Below are 21,024 nucleotides of genomic sequence, written 5' to 3'. Positions count from 1 at the left end.
ACATCCTTGAGTTATGTTCTTGTACACAGCACTGTACTCAAACAGTAGCCTGTATAGCTGGGGGATCAGAATAGTTTTCTCTTTGGCTTGACAAATTCTTTTCAAAAAGTTTTTCTTCCATGAAAACATTTTTATTTCATGAAAGTATCTTTAAAATATCTTTTTTCCGGACCATGAATAGGGATAATTGTTGACAAAACAAACCATGCTATCCACTGGATAGTGATTTATCCAGTGGATAGCATTATCCATATTTCGAGCAACCCAGGCCAGGTATAAATAATAAGTACCCATTCTGTCCTTAACATATAATATAGCTCGGATATAGCAGGTAAAAAAGTTGGACCAGGTCAACTTGAAACGCCAGTCTAACTTGCATCAACTTGGATCATAATAATAATAATAATAATAATAATAATAATAATAATAATAATAATAATAATAATAAAATAATTTACAGTAAATTGAAGCTTTTACCACTTGAGGGTCAACACTCCTCTCAAAGCTGGGCCAAATCAAGAAAGACTTGCTCTGTTTCTCAGTCTGTGTTATCAAGCCGCCTTTTTGTATTCTTAGAGCCAGTTGCTCTCGGATCATGTCGCAAACTCGTGTGTCGTGCATGGGATGACCGTTTGAATTTTGAAGGGGAGGGGGTGTGATTTAAAAAAAAAGTTCCTGCAAGCATAATTGCACGCAAAAAAAATCCATGCACCTGCCCACTGCCAAAAAATTTCATGCATACTCAAAATATCATGCATATATATATCCAAAAATATTGGTAATCCAAAAGGATCTGTGACTGCATGGCACTGTAAACAGTTCAAAAGTTATAAAAAGTAATAATTCAAAATAAAAAAAAAATAACTCAATCATATGGCAGACATTTCGGACCTGGCTCTTCCTCAGTGCTAAGTTCAGAATGGGACTCGCCATAGAAGAAATAAACAATTATACACCCGAATCTAATGGATAGGTAAAAGCACACGCACATGTCAAGCTGTTCAAATAAACGGCACGCAATGCATGCAGAAGCGACGACGTTTAAAAATTGTTCCTAGAAGATTGGAACATGAGCAGACAAACTAATTCTTAAACTTTTGGGTTAGAAATTTTAGGGGTTTACATTTAGGGTAATCCATTGGTGGTTCATTCAAGTAGTGCAAGCACCAGGTCCATCTTGTTAGTCCATGTGCTAGGGGTCAGCGAAATGTACCAACCCAAGTAAAAAGCACTCTGCTGAAAAGTTCCTCTATCTGAAATCAACGCCTTATTATCTTTAAAGATATTTGGCAAAGCTAATTACCTCACCGGAAATTAATTTGTTGTTTTAACCATATACTTGTCCAAGAGAAAATCATTTTCTCTTGAATTGTCATATCACGTGTGCGACCCGCTTGTCTATCTAAAATTGTATGTATCGAAGATATGTTATTATGAGTTTGCCCGTGAGCGCAAATTTATCCGACACTGTATAAACCAAAATCCACCCCCAAATCTTCGTTTAAAAGCTGAAATTAAAAGCACTCCGCTGATCCTACAAACAGCAAAGGAGAGCCGCAAAGTACAAGTTTCTCTCTCTGAAATCGACACCGTATTATCTTTAAAGATATTTGGTAACGCTAATTACCTCACAGAAAATTAATTTGTTGTTAACCGTATACTTGTCATCAATGAACATTTGTATTGTCTTTACCCTGACAAAACGATTATTGATTGTTTAATCACAACCACTCTTTCATTGACAGAAAATATAAAACAGCACATTTCCAAAACTTCATTAAAAACTGAAAACTGCAAATGAATCGTACCCTGACTTCATTATCACTACTGTAAACTGTATATTTCAGTGCTCATACAACGCTCAGTCAATTCACTTCAAGACTGGCAAATGTACAACTGTAATACCAATCCGTAAATTTTATGTAGACCCTTCAGCTACCACGTGTGCGACTTGCTTGTCTATCTAAATTTGTATGTATGGACAATATGTTCTTATTACGAGTTTGCCAGTGAGCGCAAATTTATCTGACACTGTATAAACCAAAATCAACCCACAAATCTTCGTTTAAAAGCTGAAATCAAAAGGACTCGGCTGATCCTACAAACAGCGAAGGAAAACCCCAAAGGAAACCCGCAAAGGAATGTTACTCTCTCTGAAATCGACACCTTATTATATCTTTAAAAATATTTGGCAACACTAATTACCTCACCGGAAATTAATTTGTTGTTTTAACTGTATACTTGTCATATCGATTAAAAGCAGTCTGCTGATCCTACAAACAGCAAAGGAAAGCCGCAAAGCCTTCATCTATCGCCTATGCGACTTACTTGTCTATCTAAACTTGTATGTATGGAGGATATGTTCTAATTATGAGTTTGCCCGTGAACTCAGATTTATCCGATACTGTTTAAACCCAATCCCCCCTAAATCTTCTTTTAAAAGCTCCAATTAAAAGCACTCCGCTGAACCTACAAACAGCAAAGGAAAACAGCAAAGGAACTCCCAGACTGCATTTCGCTTCCACAGGGGGTTAAAAAGTGTATGACATAAGCGCATGGACATAAGTGCGACAAACTATGCGAAATCCCTATCCAAAGGAATGCATGCATGCCAGCATAAAGCGATTACATCACACAATACGTCATTGCTTAAAAATGAAAGCCATGTTCAATCTGTGTGGCCTAATGGTGCCAAAATGAAACATCATGTGCATTTTGCTCCCTTATGGTCTATCTCTCTCTATATAATTCTTACTAGTGTCTATGACAAAATTATGTCACTCTATTTTAAATTGCTCTGCAACATACAAAGCTAGATCCAGTTCTAGTAACGCAGCCCCCCACCCTACTTTACAGTTGCAAATTTCTGTAAGGACCAAAATTCCCCCCTTCCCTTTTGAATGTCCCTTGGACCTGCCACTACTAATAGCTATTCCACTTAACTTCTAGTAGCACTGCGACCAGTGTTTCTCTCAAATACATATTTAACATTCAGGTTCAGGCTGTCTGCTTGCAGAATTATTTTGGAACAATAAAGGGCTATTTAAATAGAAAGATATGGAACTGAATGTTCACTACCTTGTTATTTAATGTAAAAAATGATCTTTAAATCATTACATAATATTGTTCCTGGAAGGTTGACTATTCAGCCATTCAGTATTATTGTCATCTCCGATTTTGATATCTACTTGTGCACGTGCATTGAGTTGTTGACCGCATTGCATGGAATAAGATTGACAATCACTGTGTGACATTCATTAAGTCATCTAGCTTGTGGTATTCCTCAATCAAATATTAGACTGGTTTCCTCACTCACATTTCAATACAGTTTGCCCTTTCAAGGCTCCTGATACTGATTGGTACAGCTGATTGATAATTAAATGATTAAATTTGGTTTGAGTCTCCCTTTTTGGACCATTTAAGATTTTGTGTTCTGACCAGTTGCTTTTTAAGTCCAGTTATTCAAAATGGCAGCTACAGGCTGCGTGGCATGAACTGATAAGTGCACTAGTTAGGTGTAATTTAAGTATACTAGCAGCTTAGAACATTGAAGAGTACTCATTTGAAAAAGACTTTTTAGGGGTAGTCCATTTAGGGTAGTCTGTTGGGTAGTCCATGAATGGGGGGTTCAGTGTTTAGGGGGAGCAGGGATGGCGCAGTGGTGAGAGCACTCGCCTCCCACCAGTGTGGCCCGGGTTCGATTCCCGGACCCGACGCCATAAGTGGGTTGAGTTTGTGTTGGTTCTCTTCTCTGCTTCGAGGGTTTTTCTCCGGGTTCTCCGGTTTTCCCCCCTCAGCAAAAACCAACATACAGCTGATTCCAGCTGGCTGTAAGCTGTGCTCCAAGGTCACACATGGACCGTATAGCGGCTGCCAGAGGCGCCAATGTATGCTTTCGGTTCGACCTGTAATCAACGTACCTCTTTAACGCATGGCATTTAATTTGAAGCTGTCCAGCCTTCTCTCCCAAACAGAGTTTGTTGATTCTTCATGTAGCATTTCATGTGTGATATTTCTAGCTGATCTCTGAAGAAGGAAAGATACTAAATGTAAATATATACTGGGTAAGATTTTAGTTAGTATTTGTCCTTCATAATCACTACTTTCTTAAAGACACCCATGTACAGTAATATAAACATAGTGAAGCACAATAATATTTCTTTTGTAAACATGTAACTTGCATTTGGCAATCCTGGAGTGTAAAAAGGTTGCCAGCTTTATGTGTTATTATTGCCCAATTCAGATCAAGTGAAGTCTGTCAACAGACATTTATTTTTGGTTACGACTAATTTTTTTTCAAGCACACAAGCAATGAGATGTGGTAATGAAGATTGAGCGCAATGACAGCAGTGTAGAGGATGCAAAAAAATTAAACATCAGGACACTTTTAGCTCCCTCAGCCTCCCCTATGTCATCACCTTGTCATTATCACCCTCCCCCGCCACTCTCCAAACTAAATGGAGCAACATCTGAACAGATCAAAATACAAAACAACAACCATACTGTGTCTGACAGCATGTGTTGAAATTATTTCAACCCCAGATTTCAACTGTGACAAAAAGCAAACGAGAGGGGAAGTTGGCCATCTGACTTCTGTAGGCTAATTAAGCTGGCTTTTTTTTCTATCAGTTTGGGAAAGCGCCTTACATTTCAATGGTAAATTTATTTGTAAGAGAGAAGACATGAACTTATCACGAAAGGCATTAAAAGTAACAGACTTCCAGTGCGATCTTACATATTTTACTGCTTGCGGAGCACAGCGTGAAATAGTAGAGTCTGGATATCATTTCAGGATTAAATAACATGCCAGACCAGCTTGAAAATCTAAAAGACTCCACTCAGTTATAATATAGCAGCCATTTTGGACCTTGCTTTTCCTCAGTGCTAAGATCTGAATGGCACTTGCCATTGAAGAAATAAACAATTATACGCCAGAATCTAATGGATAGGTAAAGGCGCACACGCATGTCAACCTGTGCAAAATATGAAAGCCACATTCAGTCCGTGTGGCATAAGGGTGCCAAGATGAAAAATTAGGTGCATTTTGCTCCCTTAAGGTGATGTTGTGTCTATCTATCTCTCTATGTAACATAAAATAGATATCTATCCTATACAAAAGAAAAATCCATTGTGCGTAAAAGGGTTTAAAACATTCATGCCTATACAAAATCACCCCCCCCCCCCAAAAAAAAAAAGAAGAGTCAAATGGTTGTCTCATGCAACCAAGCATTGGACATGAGTTCGCAACTCTATCTGAGAGGAACTGGCACTTAAAATACAAAGCAGTGCCTTGACGACACAGAGAAACATAGCAAGTCATTTTTTATTATTTGGCCTATTTTTGAGAAAAATTTTAAGCTTGAAATGGGTTAAAGTTTTCATTTCCTCTAACTTTATTATTATTATTTTTTTAATAATCCCAGTTGATCCCAGTCAATCTGAGCTAATCCACGTTGATCCAACCCAGGCTGGCAATCAGAGTTAATCCGGTCTGACATTTGTACTTCCTGCTCAGGAAAGGTTTTGGGTATGCATCAGTATTTCACGCTGAAGCAGTTTTAATTATGAAGTGTAGCTCTGGTGTGGGGTGCAGGATTTATAAAGCAAGCTTGTAATTGTTTTGAGTTCACGTTTCGTTGCATCAACTTTGTGATGCGTGCAACATCACTACTCTATATGGTCACATAGACTATTACTCAGTGTAATTTTACGATGGCAAGTGGGATATTCTATTGCTTACAGAGCTGGATCACATTTTAGCATTGCTGAAGCTCAAGCAACATTGGCAGATTTATTTCATTTGCTTCAGTTTTCCCTCCTCTGGATCCCTCCCTGGTTACTGTGTTCAAACACTTCAAATGACAGCTTCTTTGATTTATATGAATTTCGTTCTCTCCCTTGTCAATATTAATAGTGTGTAACTTCCTTTAGAAAAAAAAAACTGGTTTACCTTGCATAACTTCAGTTTACTTGTTTCTCATGCTGAAGTATTTTTATTCTAATATATTTTAATTAAGGACTGCATGCTTCAATACTAGAGTATTTAGGTAATTATTAGTAAAGGCTATCTTGTATCCCATACACTGCCTGGCTTGTTGTGTTGTGTAATTTAGGGGTGAAATATAAGCAAAGTCAGGCATAGTCAACTCACTACCATTAACTAGTTCACTTCACTGACAATAATTACAAGAACATGAACATGAACAACAAAACTATTAAACAATTAGATTATGAGCTTGAGATTGCTATTTAAACAATAGAGCATTTCTGTCCAAGAACTAACAGCAGATAGTTGCCCCGCAGAAATTTGATCTTCTTAAAACAAATCTTTACCCAAGAAGTGAAGCTTTGAAGGCAAATATGCTACATTTAAGGACATCAAATTTCCAGGGAGCAACTATCAGACTGATAGTTCCGAGACATAAACACTCCACTGTCTTTATTGCTCACCACTAATTCCGTGCACCAGTTCAAAAATCATATTGAATTATTTTCAACTTTTTTGGATGAAAGCCATGAAAACCAAATGTAAAATACAAAAAAGAAAGCAAAAACCCACTAAATATAATTTCAGTTGTTTAAGTGGCATTCACATAAACCAACTCTAAGCCTCAATGGAAACACCGAAAGCGTAGTCTGTGGTACTTGTTACTAATACGCAAAGATAATACTGACAAAAACCATTTCAAACCATTTGATCAATTGATTAATAATCATTTCTAAAGACTATCATGGTGCTTTGATGATTAATTCCATAACTGCTAGTTTTAGTCCTGTGAACCACGATGGCAAAAGGTGATGACAGAAGACAGGCCGGGGTCTCTGGGTCCAACTCACTACAGTCAACTCTTGTTATAGTGAAGACGCTCGGGGATGTCTAGTGTCCATAACAGTGAGAGTATGTAGCAAGGTGTGAGAAAAAAAAGTGTACTTAACATGCAATAAATAACAGAGACAATGTCTGTGAAGCAAGAACTATTGTGTAGACAAAAAAGAAGTGATGTGAAAATAAACATTCCAGAAGTCTTTTGAAGTGTATTTTGACAAACGATGAACAGCAGACTGTAATTTTACATAATTAAGCTTATGTTATATGACAAGTACGCGGTGTCCGCTTTAAATTGAGAGTCAAAACCTAAATCATAACACACAATAGCAAGGCACTTCAGTTTGTGCTTGGCAGTAGGGGAGATGAGGGAGTTCATCATGTCAAGGATGCATCGCAAGAAAATGCGTCCCCCATACACAACTCGACATGCCCAATTTAGTTGGCCTGCAAGGCCCTGGAGCTGCTTTTGGTTGCTCTGCAATGGGAATGGAATGCAGTGACCTCTTGATGTAACTCGTCAGGTTTGTCTGGAGGCAGGGCTACCTTGCACTTGCAGGTGTCGAGTTCCACCCCAAGGAACACAAGCTTTCAGGTAGGCTGAAGCACCTTGCATCAACTGATTTGGAGGCCAAGATCTTGAAGTAACTGTAACAGGATGTTAAAGGCAAGTTGACACTATGACAAGGAAGTCACCTTGGTAGACAACGACTGCATGTAAGCCACGCCTTGCCATCATATGCCTCACCAATTGCATCAAATGATTTCTGGTGAGCTTTTTGCACCAAATGGCAACCAAGTGTCATAGAAGTAAGTGGAGTGACTATATGCCCTGTGAATTGCCAACTTCAATCCGTAGCAGTGAATAGTATAGGTACAGATCGATAGGCATGTTGAAGATCAATTTTAGCCATGATATAATTTGGCTAGAGCAACTTAATAGCATCGTGTAATGTTTGAAATTTGAATGATTGTGACTGGATATAATCATTCAATACCCATGCATGGGGTCGAGAACAGTCATGAATCAAGTGCACTCCCGAAGAATCTGGTTTAGGAATAGCTCCTGGCTAGTGTGCTAACAATAACAGGCTTGGTATCTGTGACAACATAATAATATTATTACCCTCTGCAATTTCATTGAGGATAGTCTGCTCAACTGCTACTTTTGCTGCTGCATTAGTATCGGATTTGTAACTGCCCTGTTGCACAGGAATTAAAGTAGCTTCTGCTGGTGCTAACTTGAAGCCATTGCTTCTGCATCAGAGAGGAACGCTTGATCCTCATCGCCAGTTAATTCTGCCAGCCAGAGATTAGTGTTAAGTGGGGAGGGAACAGGGAGTCAACTGGGGATACTAGGAGGACCCTGACCCTGGGTGGGACCCTTATCCCCTGCTGAGGGAAATGTGAATGGGAGGGGTGTGACTGCCCACATGCCTTGCGGTTTACCCTTTGGTTGCACACATGAGCAAAGTGGCATACAGCCAGGGTATAACCTTTAGCCCGATTAAAATTCCTACAGATAACCTGGTCATCCACACTGAAATTAGCAAAAGTGGTGGCCAGAGGAGCCTTAACCAGAGCAGCTTTGCTAGCTAAAGGTTCTAAAAGAACCGTGTGGAAATGGTTAGAATCTTAACTCCATGGATGTGGCAAAATTCGTCATTGTATTTCTGGACTGAGTACCATGTGAATTTAGTGCCAAGCTCCATGACCTTAACTGTGTAGGCTAAATAGTGCTGCACATCCTGAGGGGATGGCAGCTTATCCGAACTTAATAGATTATAGAAAATTCTGGTGTTCAGTACAACCCACTGAGCGATAGTAACCTGGTCTAATTTGGACTCTTTAGGCCCATTTGAAACATCTAGTTAATTAGTGGCACCTATTTCAGATATTGTACTGTTCTCGACCATAGATACGATCTTGTCGACAGAGTCAACAATTCTTAAAACATGCTCACCCTTCACAAGTGTTGCCAGCTTTAGAAACATTCTGCATCCGCCTTTGGGTTTGTGAGTGCGCCGTCCAGGTTGTGTACAACAAAGTCCTGGGGTCCCGCGCCTAGCCTTTGGCATAGCCAGTGAGCAGGGAGTCCAGCAGAAGCACTGGGGTTGTGAGAGTGTGAGAGCGTTGACTGTCGATCGCGTTGACTTTAGTATTTGTTTTCTGCCCTTGAGGACCTTGAGTGGCCGGTGAAGTTCCATGCACAGCAATAGCAGAATTGTTTAGCGACGCAGGTTTTTACAGGTGTTTCACCAGACGATGCCACTTTGGTATGGTTTTGCAAGCAAGAAGAGGAAGGCACCATACTCTCCAGCTCAAGTGTGGCAATTTGTTGTGGGCTCTCGGCGATAGCAGCCTTCAACTTTGCAATGTGAGCGATGCAAGCATTCTTCTCCCAGGCTTGTTCAGCCAACTTCAGAGTTTATGACCTGACAAGAAATTTGATATCCTATTAATACCTTTATTATATGGCTTGTGTTTGTAGCCAATATAATGCACACCCTGATTGGCCAATTGTAGGGCATTATTCTCCCGTAATGCCCACGGACTGATTACAGGCCCCCAAAACCAAAGCAAAAAGCCATAAAATAGGCAACTTATTAACCTCAAATGTTCGATCTTTACGGGAAAATCTCAAACCTTGGCCTTGCCATATTGACCTCGTTACTACAGCAAGCTCTCAGTTTGAGATTTTCCCAGAAAGACCTCACTCACGGTTAATAAGTAGTTAGTCTCAGACCTGACTTATAATATTAGGGACCAGTCATTATCTATCCGTAAGAGGGGGGGGGGGGGGGGGGGGGGTGAGGATTTTGGGGGGATCAAGCCCAAAAGGGGCGAGGGTTGCTAAATGTGGCATGCACAAACAGATTTGTTGGACTGCTATTTGGCACTCTAAAAACTAACTTTGCAGTTTCCAAGCACTTGGGATGGTTAGATTGCTGGTATGTCAACTGATATAAGTCACAGGGTTCTCAGTAGATCAGTGGAATTCCACCGGCTATAAAATCGAATGTAGCCACCTGTTCCAGTTATTGTAATTTGCACACACATAACAATAAATTAAGACTTACAGACTGAGACGTTTCAAGAAGAAAATATAATTTAAAAGATGAAACAGCACTACTTGCTACATCTAATTTTATGATCGTTTTCCGTGACTTTGCCCCTCCCCCCCCCCCCCCCCCCCCCAAAAAAAATGCATGAAATGGCATCTTTAACAGCCTACAATTTCTGGGAGAGACCAATGTTAAAGGCATTGTGAAGGGTTTTTGATGATGGCCTTATTGATAATGATGAAAAAGTAGCTTCTTCTAAAAAAACACACTGAATTCAAGACTAGAGTGCAAAAACCATACCTTACTTGAGGCCAAAATGGCCAAAAACAATACCCTATCTATTACCAAAACGGCTAAAAAACTACACCCTTTGGGGCTGCACATACCTATATAGCCCACATAAGGAAGTACCACCTCCCCCTCCACAGGAGCAATCTGAATGATTGATTTTAGTTATTGGCCTTCTGAAGTCAGTCGTCTACTGAAGTAAGCATACCGTCTACTTCTGATAATTTGAACTTTCAAGGGAAATTGAAAAGGATTCGAGATATCAGCAGTTCAAGGTTGCTAAGTGCCCCACCTTGATTAAGCACCACCCTCGAATAGGCACCCCCATATTCTCCTAAATTTGAAATAAGTGCCCCAGGTGCTAATTCGGGGACTTAACCACAGGGCTTCTATCAGGGTGCACAGACGCAGGACCACACAATTAAGTCAATCCCACAGAATAATGCATAATTCCCAAAAATCAGCACAAAACTGAATTATTAACTCAAAACTTTAATTAAGACATGTATTCCTATTGATTTCCAAGATTGCTATACACTTTTTAAGCTAGTTTCTAAAACAATGGAGAAAAACTTGTAATGGAAACAAGGCCTTCTTTACATAGCTCACGCCACCCTCAGCACTAGTCAAATCTAGTTCTTACCCTCTTTTTCATCGGTGGATTGAGACAATTGTTTTACAAATAACAAATCACAATAGGCCACGTTTGATATATCATTATTCTAACATGGCTCTGAGGCTTTCAGGTCAAAATTGTAAATTTTTTAAGCTTCTTTTGTCTCTCAGTTACCAAAAGAGACTTGGATACAAAGAAAACAGCACCAAATATAGAAGTTTGTCCAGAAAGTCTCAGAGCCATGTTAAATATTGATATATTGAACGTGGCTTATTGTTGTTAAACAGTTCCACAAGGCTAAGATATGGGTTTGCAACGCATTATAGGATAATGGACTTACATGTTGACTGTCGTTTTCCTCCTAAGACAGAATCAGTCTAAACGAAAATGTCTTTGAAAATGTCCACGTGCTTAGACCATCCATTCCACACTTCTTGTTGAACTGTATATATGCTGTCACCTACAACTTCTTTATTTAGGAATGATAACTTTAAAATGTCATTTTCTTTTCAGTGAAAGCCATCTACCATAATAATTAATTTCATCTAGTGCCCAGAACGCTTATTTTCAGTTATTTTCAGAACTAACGAGACAACCTTGTTTCCAGGTTCCCTCTTTATCTGCCCCTGGCACAGCTTGGTCACATGTTTCCCAGAATCTTGGAGATGACAAACAAATAGTTTGAAGGAGGGGCACCTTAGCATGAAGTTTGTCTATACTCAGACCAGAAGAATGCAAAGAATGAGGAGAGAGAGGCCCTGGACACCAGATTGCTAAGGGGAAGACGCTAATTGAAAACAGAACCTCTGTTAGGAGCGTTGGCTCTTATTTTTAACTTGACACTAACACACAAATTGGAATAGAAGTGCTTTTCAACAAAACACGTCCAAAGGCACTAAATTGGATCAGTTATGGTAATCTAGTTACAGCCATGAATAAACAAACCTTCATTAACATTGCAATAAACAAAACACTTCTTAAGTAAAATCAAAGCACCATCTTCAATACCTGGGGGGGGGGGGAGGGGCACTTTAGGAATTTCTGGGTGGGGATGTGCTGCTGGGACCCTGGAACCCTTAGCCTATACCAGAGCTAGTTCAGCTGAATTTTGCTAACCTATACTAGAGTAAACTCCCCAAATCCCCCCATCTATCGACACTGTTGAGGCTGATTTGTGTAAATTTAAACTTGCCAATTTGATTTTGTTATATTTTTGAGTAACAATTCCTGGTTTCCTTACTCTAGATAAAATCTTCAACCAACCGGTCAGTTTTGTGAAAAATGATACCCTATTCTAGACCCAAACGCTCTGATTTATATACCCTATCCTAGAGTAAACCGCTTGAAAACCATACCATTCACAGCGGCACATACCTATATAGCCCATATATGGCAGTGCCCCCCCCTCCCCCGGGCTTCGATATGACACAACAGCAGTAACAATGTTTTCTTCAGACCTTCTGATTCGTGAAAACCTCAATAAAATAAAGCAATGTGAACAAGTCAATAGTTACTAGTTCTATTGAGTAAGTCATCCGTTTACAATGACGCTTGTTTACAAAACTATCAACGTTACATAAATAATTATGGCGTCGAGTTTGTAACGGTATTAGAGAAATTCAATTTTTTTTTAATGCCACACATTTACACCTTTAAATGAATGACAGGCTCCATCAGTGTGAATTCATGGTACAGGTAAGAGATTAAAAAAAAGTTTGGATACTTAGCAATTGAAGATGCTTTAGTCTGTGCTGGTATTGATAAAACATGTATTCTTGACCTTTATTCTGTGATCTCCATTGATACAGACACCCAAATAATGCTGACACTTTTGCATGACGCTTTAGTGTCCGTATTAACCGGGTCCCACTGTAACATACAAGTACGAAACTGCTTCCTTGGATTCACGTTTTGTTCCAAGTGACCATAAGGTAAATTCCATGCAACTTTATTTCTAGCGATAAGACTGTTGTATTTCAACACTTAAAAAAAAAAAAACAGTTGGCACCCTCTAAAAACTGAACTGCTTTGGCTTTAACAGACATGTTCCAGTGAGCTCAACATAAACACTAAATATGACTATAAGAAAATTGAGGGAAAGATTTATACCTTGCAATGACATATACTTAAATGCGTTATTTTTATCTCATATGATCATCGTAATGTTGGATTAAATATGTCTCACTACTAAATTCCTCCTGACAAATCCAACAGATGAGGCTTTCAACTTGGCTTGAATTTTCTTCAGTCAAAGAAAACAGCATGTCAGACTTTTCCGCACCATGAGTTGTAACTAGCTCCTGAGGGTGTCTTCTTAGTTGATAGTGCTGATCATCCTGCTTGCATTTTAAAGAACTGTCTCTCGCATTCCCAATTGTGTGAGTTCGTTCATGTTGCTTCCAATTTGCTGAATGGTTGAAGCACTTTTTACAATACTTGCATGTATACGGCTTCTTTCCTGAGTGAGTTCGTTCGTGTCGCTTGCAATTTCCTAATTGGCTATAGCACTTTTTACAATACTTGCATGTATACGGCTTCACTCCTGTGTGAGTTCGTTCATGTTGCTTGCAATGTGCTGATTGGCTAAAGCCCTTTTTACAATACTCGCATGTATATGGCTTCTCTCCTGTGTGAGTTCGTTCATGCTGCTTGCAATTTCCTAATTGGCTAAAGGACTTTTTACAATACTTGCATATGTATGACTTCTCTCCTGTGTGTGTTTTTTTATGTTGCCTGCAAGTTTCTAATTGGCTCTTTTCACAATAGTTGCATGTATATGGCTTCTCTCCTGTGTGAGTTTGTTCATGTATCTTGCAATTTCCTAATTGGCTAAAGCTCTTTTTACAATGCTTGCATGTATACGGCTTCTCTCCTGTGTGAGTTTGTTCATGTTTCTTGCAATTTCCTACATGGTTAAAGCACTTTTTACAATACTTGCACGGATACGGCTTCTCTCCTGTGTGAGTTCGTTCATGTTGCTTGCAATGTCCTAATTGGCTAAAGCCCTTTTTACAATGCTTGCATGTATATGGCTTCACCCCTGTGTGAGTTCGCTCATGTCGCTTGCAATTTCCTGATTGGCTAAAGCCCTTTTTGCAATACTGGCATGTATACGGCTTCTCTCCTATACAAGTTTGATCATGCTCTTTGCGTGCTGATTTGCATTTGTGTGCCATCCGTCGTGTCTTCATTGCCATCTCCATCAAACCAGGTTATGATCGGCTTAAGCACTGTGCTGCTTTAAGTCGAAAAACATTTCTTCATTCCTTCACACACATGTTAGACTTGACTCCCTTTCAATGAATCTTGTTTACTTTGCAGTTAGGATGAAGATTTTCACTGTATTGCTAAAGAAATAGCAAAAAAAAAATGTCATATTAGGTTTTGTTAGTTGCCGGGCAACCTAGGTGTGGAGGAGCTGGAAATCAAAAACTCCCTACTCAACGAGTTGGGTCCAAGCCACTCTGCAGTTAAGGTCTGACAATGGATTCAACCCTTCTGATAAACGCTAGGCATGTTGCAGAGTCGGATTTTAAAAGAGCTGCACAATGAAAACGAGGTTGTACACAAATTAAGAAAATGCAGCTCTCGACATGTTCTTAAAAGCAAATAGATTCTATGTTGTTGTGCATCTGTTCAGTAATTGATCACAGATGACATCAAAATGTGGTAAGAACAAAGAACAAGTGTGTAACCACATTTTGATGTCTTGTGATCAATAGTGTTTATACCGATAACATAGTGCGTAAAGATTCAAGAACTGGAACCGGAAGTCATTCAACCATATCGTCATGATATGAAAATGCTCATTTCTCATGTACTGGTAACATTCTGATTTATTATAGTCAGGAGCATTTAATGAAAAAGACAAAACCTCACAAAATTCACACAAAATTTCATCCAGGACCCGAGTGGTATATTTTCCATATCATCACCAGTGAAGACTGGACTTAGATCAAGAAGAGGACGTTGAGATCAAAGTTGAACAAGTGAAAGTGCCAAAAGTCACTTCTGTTAGTTACTGTAAAATGTTGATTGAAGTGGAAAATATACCATTATAATAAAAGAAAAGATTTCTTTGTCGTGTCCAGTATTTAAATAAGTGCCACCCACCCTCTAATATGTGCTGCATTTGAGACAAGAAAAATTTAATAAGCTCAGCAGCACTTATTTTATTAAATATGGTGAGCTACGTATTAGGAATAAGTTAGCTCTCTCTGTCCTAAAAAATAAAACATGTCCAGCTAATTGACTACAAAGTCATGTCACTGATAGAAAATGTTGAACAACAACAACAAAAACAACAACACTTTCATTACCACTCCAAATTAGTGGGTGATGTTGCTGCCCTACGTGCCAGTGGGCACAATGGGCAGTGAGTGAGTGAGTGAGTGTAGCAGCTCTCGTAAGGTCTCACATGAATGGCTTGCTACCCTTTGAGAGAACAATAGAACAAACAACAGAAACAATGCCCCTAGCCCTAAAACAATAACAGCTGCTAACAATGAAGAGAATTACAAGCTTATGAGAGCTGCTACACTCTTGAAATTAGTACTACAATCTGGCCAAATATTTACATAGTCTAAGTGACACTGTTTTGTGTGGATTAACCTTAAACCACTCACAGGTATTGTTGTCAGTACACACAAGAATAGAAATCAGGGACAAACTGTATTTTCCTTACCACTGTTATTTTTTAAGCACCGAATGTCTAGTGGTATGCTGACAGTATGTTAGGTGACAAATACAAGTGACTAAACCCATTTTGAAACATACATTTCATCAGTAGTCATTTCAAAATACAATTGCACTTTTCTGATATTTTGTAAGTACTACTTTGAGTTCCTTGAATCATGGAAAAAGTGATGAAAGAAAATGCCGGGCGCCGTAAACCTCTAATTAGGGAGCTTACGAATCAACGACTTTTGCATGACGCCGCCATTAGATTGCGTGACATGCTCACTGCACATGCGTTTCTGAGCACTTCCCAGCTTCGCGCCAAAGTCGACGATGTTGGTGAGAGCGATTTGCCGGCGTCTTGGAAACAGGAGGCCGTGAAGTTAGTTTTCAAAGTTTTCCCTCGATACTTTGGGTATTTTTGCCAGATAATTTAAGTATCACATTAGGGGCATGTCCTTGATGTTTGATTTTAATTTTATTTGCCTGTTTTCATTCAAGAAACGACCTTCTACAGTGCCATGGCGAACGCTATGAGTTCAACCAACACTGAAAGCGGTCAAAGCACGACACGGTGTGAATGAAAAGCAAATTGCTGTATGAAAAATCTTTCATTTTAATCACGCTTCACTGAAATATAAGACATTTTTTGGTGTACAATGAATTTGAAAGGACTAAAAGGTTTTAGCATTCGTGTCGACAGTTAGAAACAAGGACTAGATAGCTCAACTAGAGAGCTAGGCGATTTTTTCCTCTGTTATTTTGAGTGGTCTTATAGCCAGCCTAATCTTTTAGAACCCAGCCTAATCTTTTACAAAATTTTTCTCGACGTACAGCTGCGCTTTCTTTTCTGCCATGCTAGCACATTTTGTTGGTCTGTCTTGAGTATATTTTTTCTCGAGCTCCTGAGACAAAAAAAAATTGCCGGTCGCGCATAAACGTCGTCGTCTTTACTGCGAATCGTAAATTCAAATTTCTACAGGACGACGACGCGAGACTATAAGGTGACCCAACGGCGCCGTCGTCCGAAAGTCGTCGATTCGTAAGCTCCCTATTAATGCGGCACGACCTACCGTTTACGGTGTTCTACATTATAAAACACAGAGTCTATTTTTTCACTTCAATCAGACAGATGAAAATATTTGAGACTATATTCTTCACTTAGCTTGACATCAAAATTGCATTCTTATAAACTCGCTTACCTTTTATAAACCAGCGACAACAACTTGGACAGCAATTCACATGCCTGCCGCCATTACAGTAGTACACTAGAGCCCAGTCTCTTTCCACTTGGGTGGAAAAGAGCGATCGGTGTTGTTCAGGGGCCCGGGCCCACCCGGGCGAAACGCGTTGCAGGGCTAGATACATTATTTCCCAAGAAAAATCTTTCAAAAATTTCGAGAATTCTCGAAAAAAATCTCTTGTTGATTGCGAGCTTGTAGATGGCCCACTCACCTCACTGGAATCAGCCATATGCAGTTTGCTTCCAACATTTGTTTGAGGTAGCGGTAGGTCTGGATAAAGTCGGCCTATTCTGCTATTCTGCCCGCTATCAGCTGTTTATTCTAAAGTCTCATTCAGGAGGAAAGCAACACTGTATGTTGCTTTATGCTTCGGACACAGGGATACGCTTGATGCATGTTTGGACCAATTTGGTTCGAGTGTAAATTTACCTTTCCTTATTCACAAGAGAGCATTACCATTAGCTTCTCTTGTCATTCCCCAATATCAGTGACAGTGCGCTCTTTTTGACTCTTAGGGCGCTTTCCATTCAACAAAAATCAGCTTTAGAGCAGGTGACTGTGAAAGAATAAGTTGTACCATTCTCGATAGCAACGACGACGTAATAATTCTGGCTGCAGTTGCCTGCTTTATGCGGAGGGAATTAACTCGTGTAAATGAGTACTTCGAAGTAACTATTCCAGCGTATTTGTCGGGGGAGTTCGAAAACCATTTCCGGATGACTAGGGAAACGTGTCAGTTATTGACACAAGAAATAATGCACACTGGGCGGATTCCAACTGGCAATTCATCTGGGCGGCCCGCAATTTTGCCAGAAAAACAAATACTGCTGTTCCTTTGGAGTGTGGCAAACCCGAGAGTTCTTGCGAATGGAACACAAAATTTTCGATAATTCCGGAAATTCCATCAAAGAGGGTGCACTCAAAACGTATTCCTAAATTTTCGAAAACTTTTCCCGGAATTTTTACCGTTCCATTCAATTTCGGACCGGAAATCTCGGATTTTTGGTCGAATGGAAAGCGCCCTTAATCTATTCAATGTCACGTAACAACCAGGTTAATACTACTAATTCAGTGTAGTGTGGAAAGTGTATCCTGTCTCTCTTTGTTGCTGAATTTCCTCTTCTTTTTTAAGTTTATTTTCAGACCCTTATCAGCATTTTTTACTTCGTATTTACCAAAATTATTATTTACCTTCTTTGCAGTCTTCAAAGCAAAGAAACTGGAACCATGGGAAGTATGGGAACGTGACGATGTACACTAATGACCTTTACTTCTTTAACTATCGCGTATTTGTAAATTTTTATGTTCATGGTATTTTTAGTAACGTATCCGTTTTTGTTGAAGCTTGATCCTAAAAGATTGCTTTCTAATCCGGAACTATCAGGCGACAGCAGGCATCCTTATTTATTTTCCCGTAGCCTGCCTCAACGATCCGTCTTTACTAGTTTGCATTGTAACTTCATTGGTTTCCCTACTTAAGAGACCCTGTTAGGGGTAAATTCCGACAAGCGACATGGCCTTAAAACGGCGACATGAGAGCTGCGAATTGGCGATGAACGACAGACTACTTCAGCGAAATAGGGAAAGCGACACCAATGGCAAGATAAGACCGACAACGAATTTCGGAACTGAGAATGCAGTGATTGTTTTAAACGTCTGAGTCGAAGTGAAGACGCATTTCCAGAGTTTTAAATGTGTTTTCCTCTCTCACGCGCGATGTCGACGGGTCGCGAAACCCAGGCTTTCTTATATATGCTAAAACGTCCCCGTCGAATAAATCGAGTCCGTCATTGCTGAGTATTTTTTCTCACTCTCAGCTGAGTGAGCAGTGCCCTAAAACGCCTAAAAACACGCTTAAGGAAAAAGGAAAGAGATCTTCGAAAGTCTGCTTCATATTTTTATTAGTGGGTCACCAGTAAAATGATATGAAGCTGTATTATCAACAAATGGCATTATGGAAGGAAAAGAGAGACAGGGAAAGCTACCAAGGTCTGCTCGTCTTCAGCAGAATGCAAGGGTTACGCCAAATTCAAAGGAAAATTATAGGTAAGAGAGATTATTCTGATTGAGGCCGTTCAGATTTTGAGTTAGAGAACGGTTGTTAAACATAAACATAGTAAAAATATTCATAGGCTCGATTGTACTTCAGGTCCAAATACTGCCTGGAAAAAGGCTGAAAATAACAATTCCAAGCGTCTAAATTTCAAAATTTCCCGGGGGTAGCATGCCTCCACATCCCCTAGGAGGTTAGCAACTTCAGCGCTCGAAAGCATGCCCAAGCCGTTAGGAAGGATGCCTCCAATATGCTCCCAGCTTGCCCCCAGCCCTTACAAAATTTTGAAAAATTGAAGTAGCTAAGAATTCTTTTCCTTCATTCTGAGCCGAAATGTGATGCTTTAAAAGTAACCATAAAGTAATCATTAAACCCACTGACCGGAGAAATGTTGGCTCTACATAAGAATTCCTACTGTTAAAAAGTGTTCGAAGCAAGTGCAAAACGTACAAGGAGTAAATTATATCCAAAGAGATACTTAATTATATATGCACTTGACTAAAACAGCAAGGAAGCTTCAATGCGTAAGAAATAATAGTTTCAGCGTGAGAGCGCAAGATTGAATTCGTTTGCGTGAACCTCATGCTCAATGCGTGAGACTTGAGAGCACTGTGTCGGTTTTTCTTTTAATAATTGAACAAAGGTATTACGATGTGTTATACGTGTAGCTTCGTGTCAATCGAACAAGGTCAAATTTCCCGACCGTGACAACTCCTCTGAGACGAAATTCCGACAGGCGACAAAGGAATCTTGCGAAATGCCGACATGGCTGGTGGCGAAATTCAGACAAGGGACATGGGTACCCCCCTAACAGGGCCTCACTTAACCAAGCCCTAAGCATTCTTGACTCAGGGAAGTTCAGCGACTTAGGTTATCAGAAAAAAGTATTTTCTGACGATTTAGGGACGAATTTCTTAGAAATTATTATTCTGACGGCACAATGGAGACTATAAAATGTTTAAGCAAGCAACCGGAGCTATGATCCTGCTGGTATATAGGCGAATCTTTGCTGACGTCATTGTTTACATTTTTCCTTATTAACATACGACTTTGCGCGTAGAAGGCATCATGCTAGACACGATTTTACTACAAAAACTTAAAGAGCTTGTGAAACTTAGTAAGTGGTGAAATTTTTGGCTCTTTGGGTGTAATATTCGAGGAGAAATTGGCTTTCAAAAACATCAAAATTTCTGTGTGGCACAAGCGCTAATGAGCTCATACATTCTTTGTAAAATTTTGAGCTTTTAAACCCGCGTCGCACAAAAAGTATTCAACCCATCGCGCTCGAATTCCTTGGGACAGTTAATCGTCCTGTGCCCTTTCAATATTCAGTATTAATCTCTTTGTAGCTCCATCAGCAACTGTATCGCTTATGGTAATGGGGCAAATATTGTAAACAAAGATTCTTCCATACGTTGGATCAATAGTGATCTAATCTGCTCACATATAAAATGAAGAATATAAAAGCAGAAACCGACACAATGGAGACGTTCGCGGGGTGTCATGGGACGTTTATGGACTATTTCGGCATTTAGCGGGATATTAAGGTCATTCTAGGTTAGTCAGTCTTCTGTTCGTGCTCTTTTGTATCCGGTATTAATATTAAGCATTTGTTAAAACATCTTGTATGTGTAATTGTAAAATTTTCTGTTACTGATTTTGTACCCTTTCCTCGAGGTCTCGTGCTGCTGCATTGTATGAGGAATACGTTTCCACATATTTTTTGGCCGCATCTAAAGAGTGATTCTTTAGTGATATTCCGTGTCTGGCGTGGCACAGGTTGTTAGAACCATTAGTTAGGATTCGTAAAGACACAGATTATGTTGTGAGACGTAATACAGCTGCATCAGAAGACTGACTGACGTATCCCCAATAAACTATTCACATTGAATGTCTCGTGTAAGTGTAGTCAGAATAGCAATTTACCACGTTAACAATGATGTTGTTTTAGATCTAAATGGAAGGCACTCATTGCAAACAGGACGCCTCTTAGGCATGGGGCGCTTTTCTTTTTCTTGACATTAACACTCAAGTGTGTAGAATTAAACGAAAGAGGGATTTTTTCGTTTAAAGCTGGGTTTTCACCACACAATGACGTTTGTTTTGCAAACCTTTCAACGTTACCTCAATAATTAAAGTGCCGAGTTTTAAACGGTGTATGAAAAATAATTTAATGTTAGTGCCAGAAATTTACACATTTAAAAGAACGTAATGCTTCCTCTCTGTGAACACAAAATACTGGTAAGAGATCAAAA

At 39.5% G+C, this 21,024-nt stretch overlaps 1 protein-coding gene across 2 annotated transcripts; it reads right to left on the bottom strand.

The window, feature by feature from the left end:
- Positions 1 to 10,655: 10,655 nt before the first annotated feature.
- LOC110058816 (uncharacterized) lies at positions 10,656 to 16,809 on the bottom strand. 2 transcript variants are annotated; one of them, XM_089295684.1, is made up of 2 exons: positions 16,675 to 16,809; positions 10,656 to 14,142 (listed from the first exon to the last, which is right to left on the bottom strand). In XM_089295684.1, the coding sequence occupies exon 2, from the start codon at positions 13,996 to 13,998 to the stop codon at positions 12,937 to 12,939; it is 1,062 nt and encodes a 353-aa protein (XP_089151810.1). In that variant the 5' UTR covers positions 13,999 to 14,142; positions 16,675 to 16,809; the 3' UTR covers positions 10,656 to 12,936. The 2 variants fall into 2 exon arrangements, with proteins under 2 accessions (XP_089151810.1, XP_089151811.1); XM_089295685.1 differs by lacking the exon at positions 16,675 to 16,809 and adding an exon at positions 15,115 to 15,359.
- Positions 16,810 to 21,024: the final 4,215 nt, after the last annotated feature.

Source organism: Orbicella faveolata, unplaced genomic scaffold (genome assembly GCF_042242905.1).
Source record: "Orbicella faveolata isolate gen_17 unplaced genomic scaffold, um_ofav_v1 contig_26, whole genome shotgun sequence".
In the NCBI taxonomy this organism is placed as follows: domain Eukaryota; kingdom Metazoa; phylum Cnidaria; class Anthozoa; order Scleractinia; family Merulinidae; genus Orbicella; species Orbicella faveolata.
Note: the sequence above shows the minus strand (reverse complement) of the source record. Positions and strands in the feature narration are given on the sequence as shown.

Bases quoted from the DNA above. Each gene is read 5' to 3' on its own strand.
- LOC110058816 (XM_089295684.1), bottom strand. From the start codon at position 13,998: ATGGAGATGGCAATGAAGACACGACGGATGGCACACAAATGCAAATCA.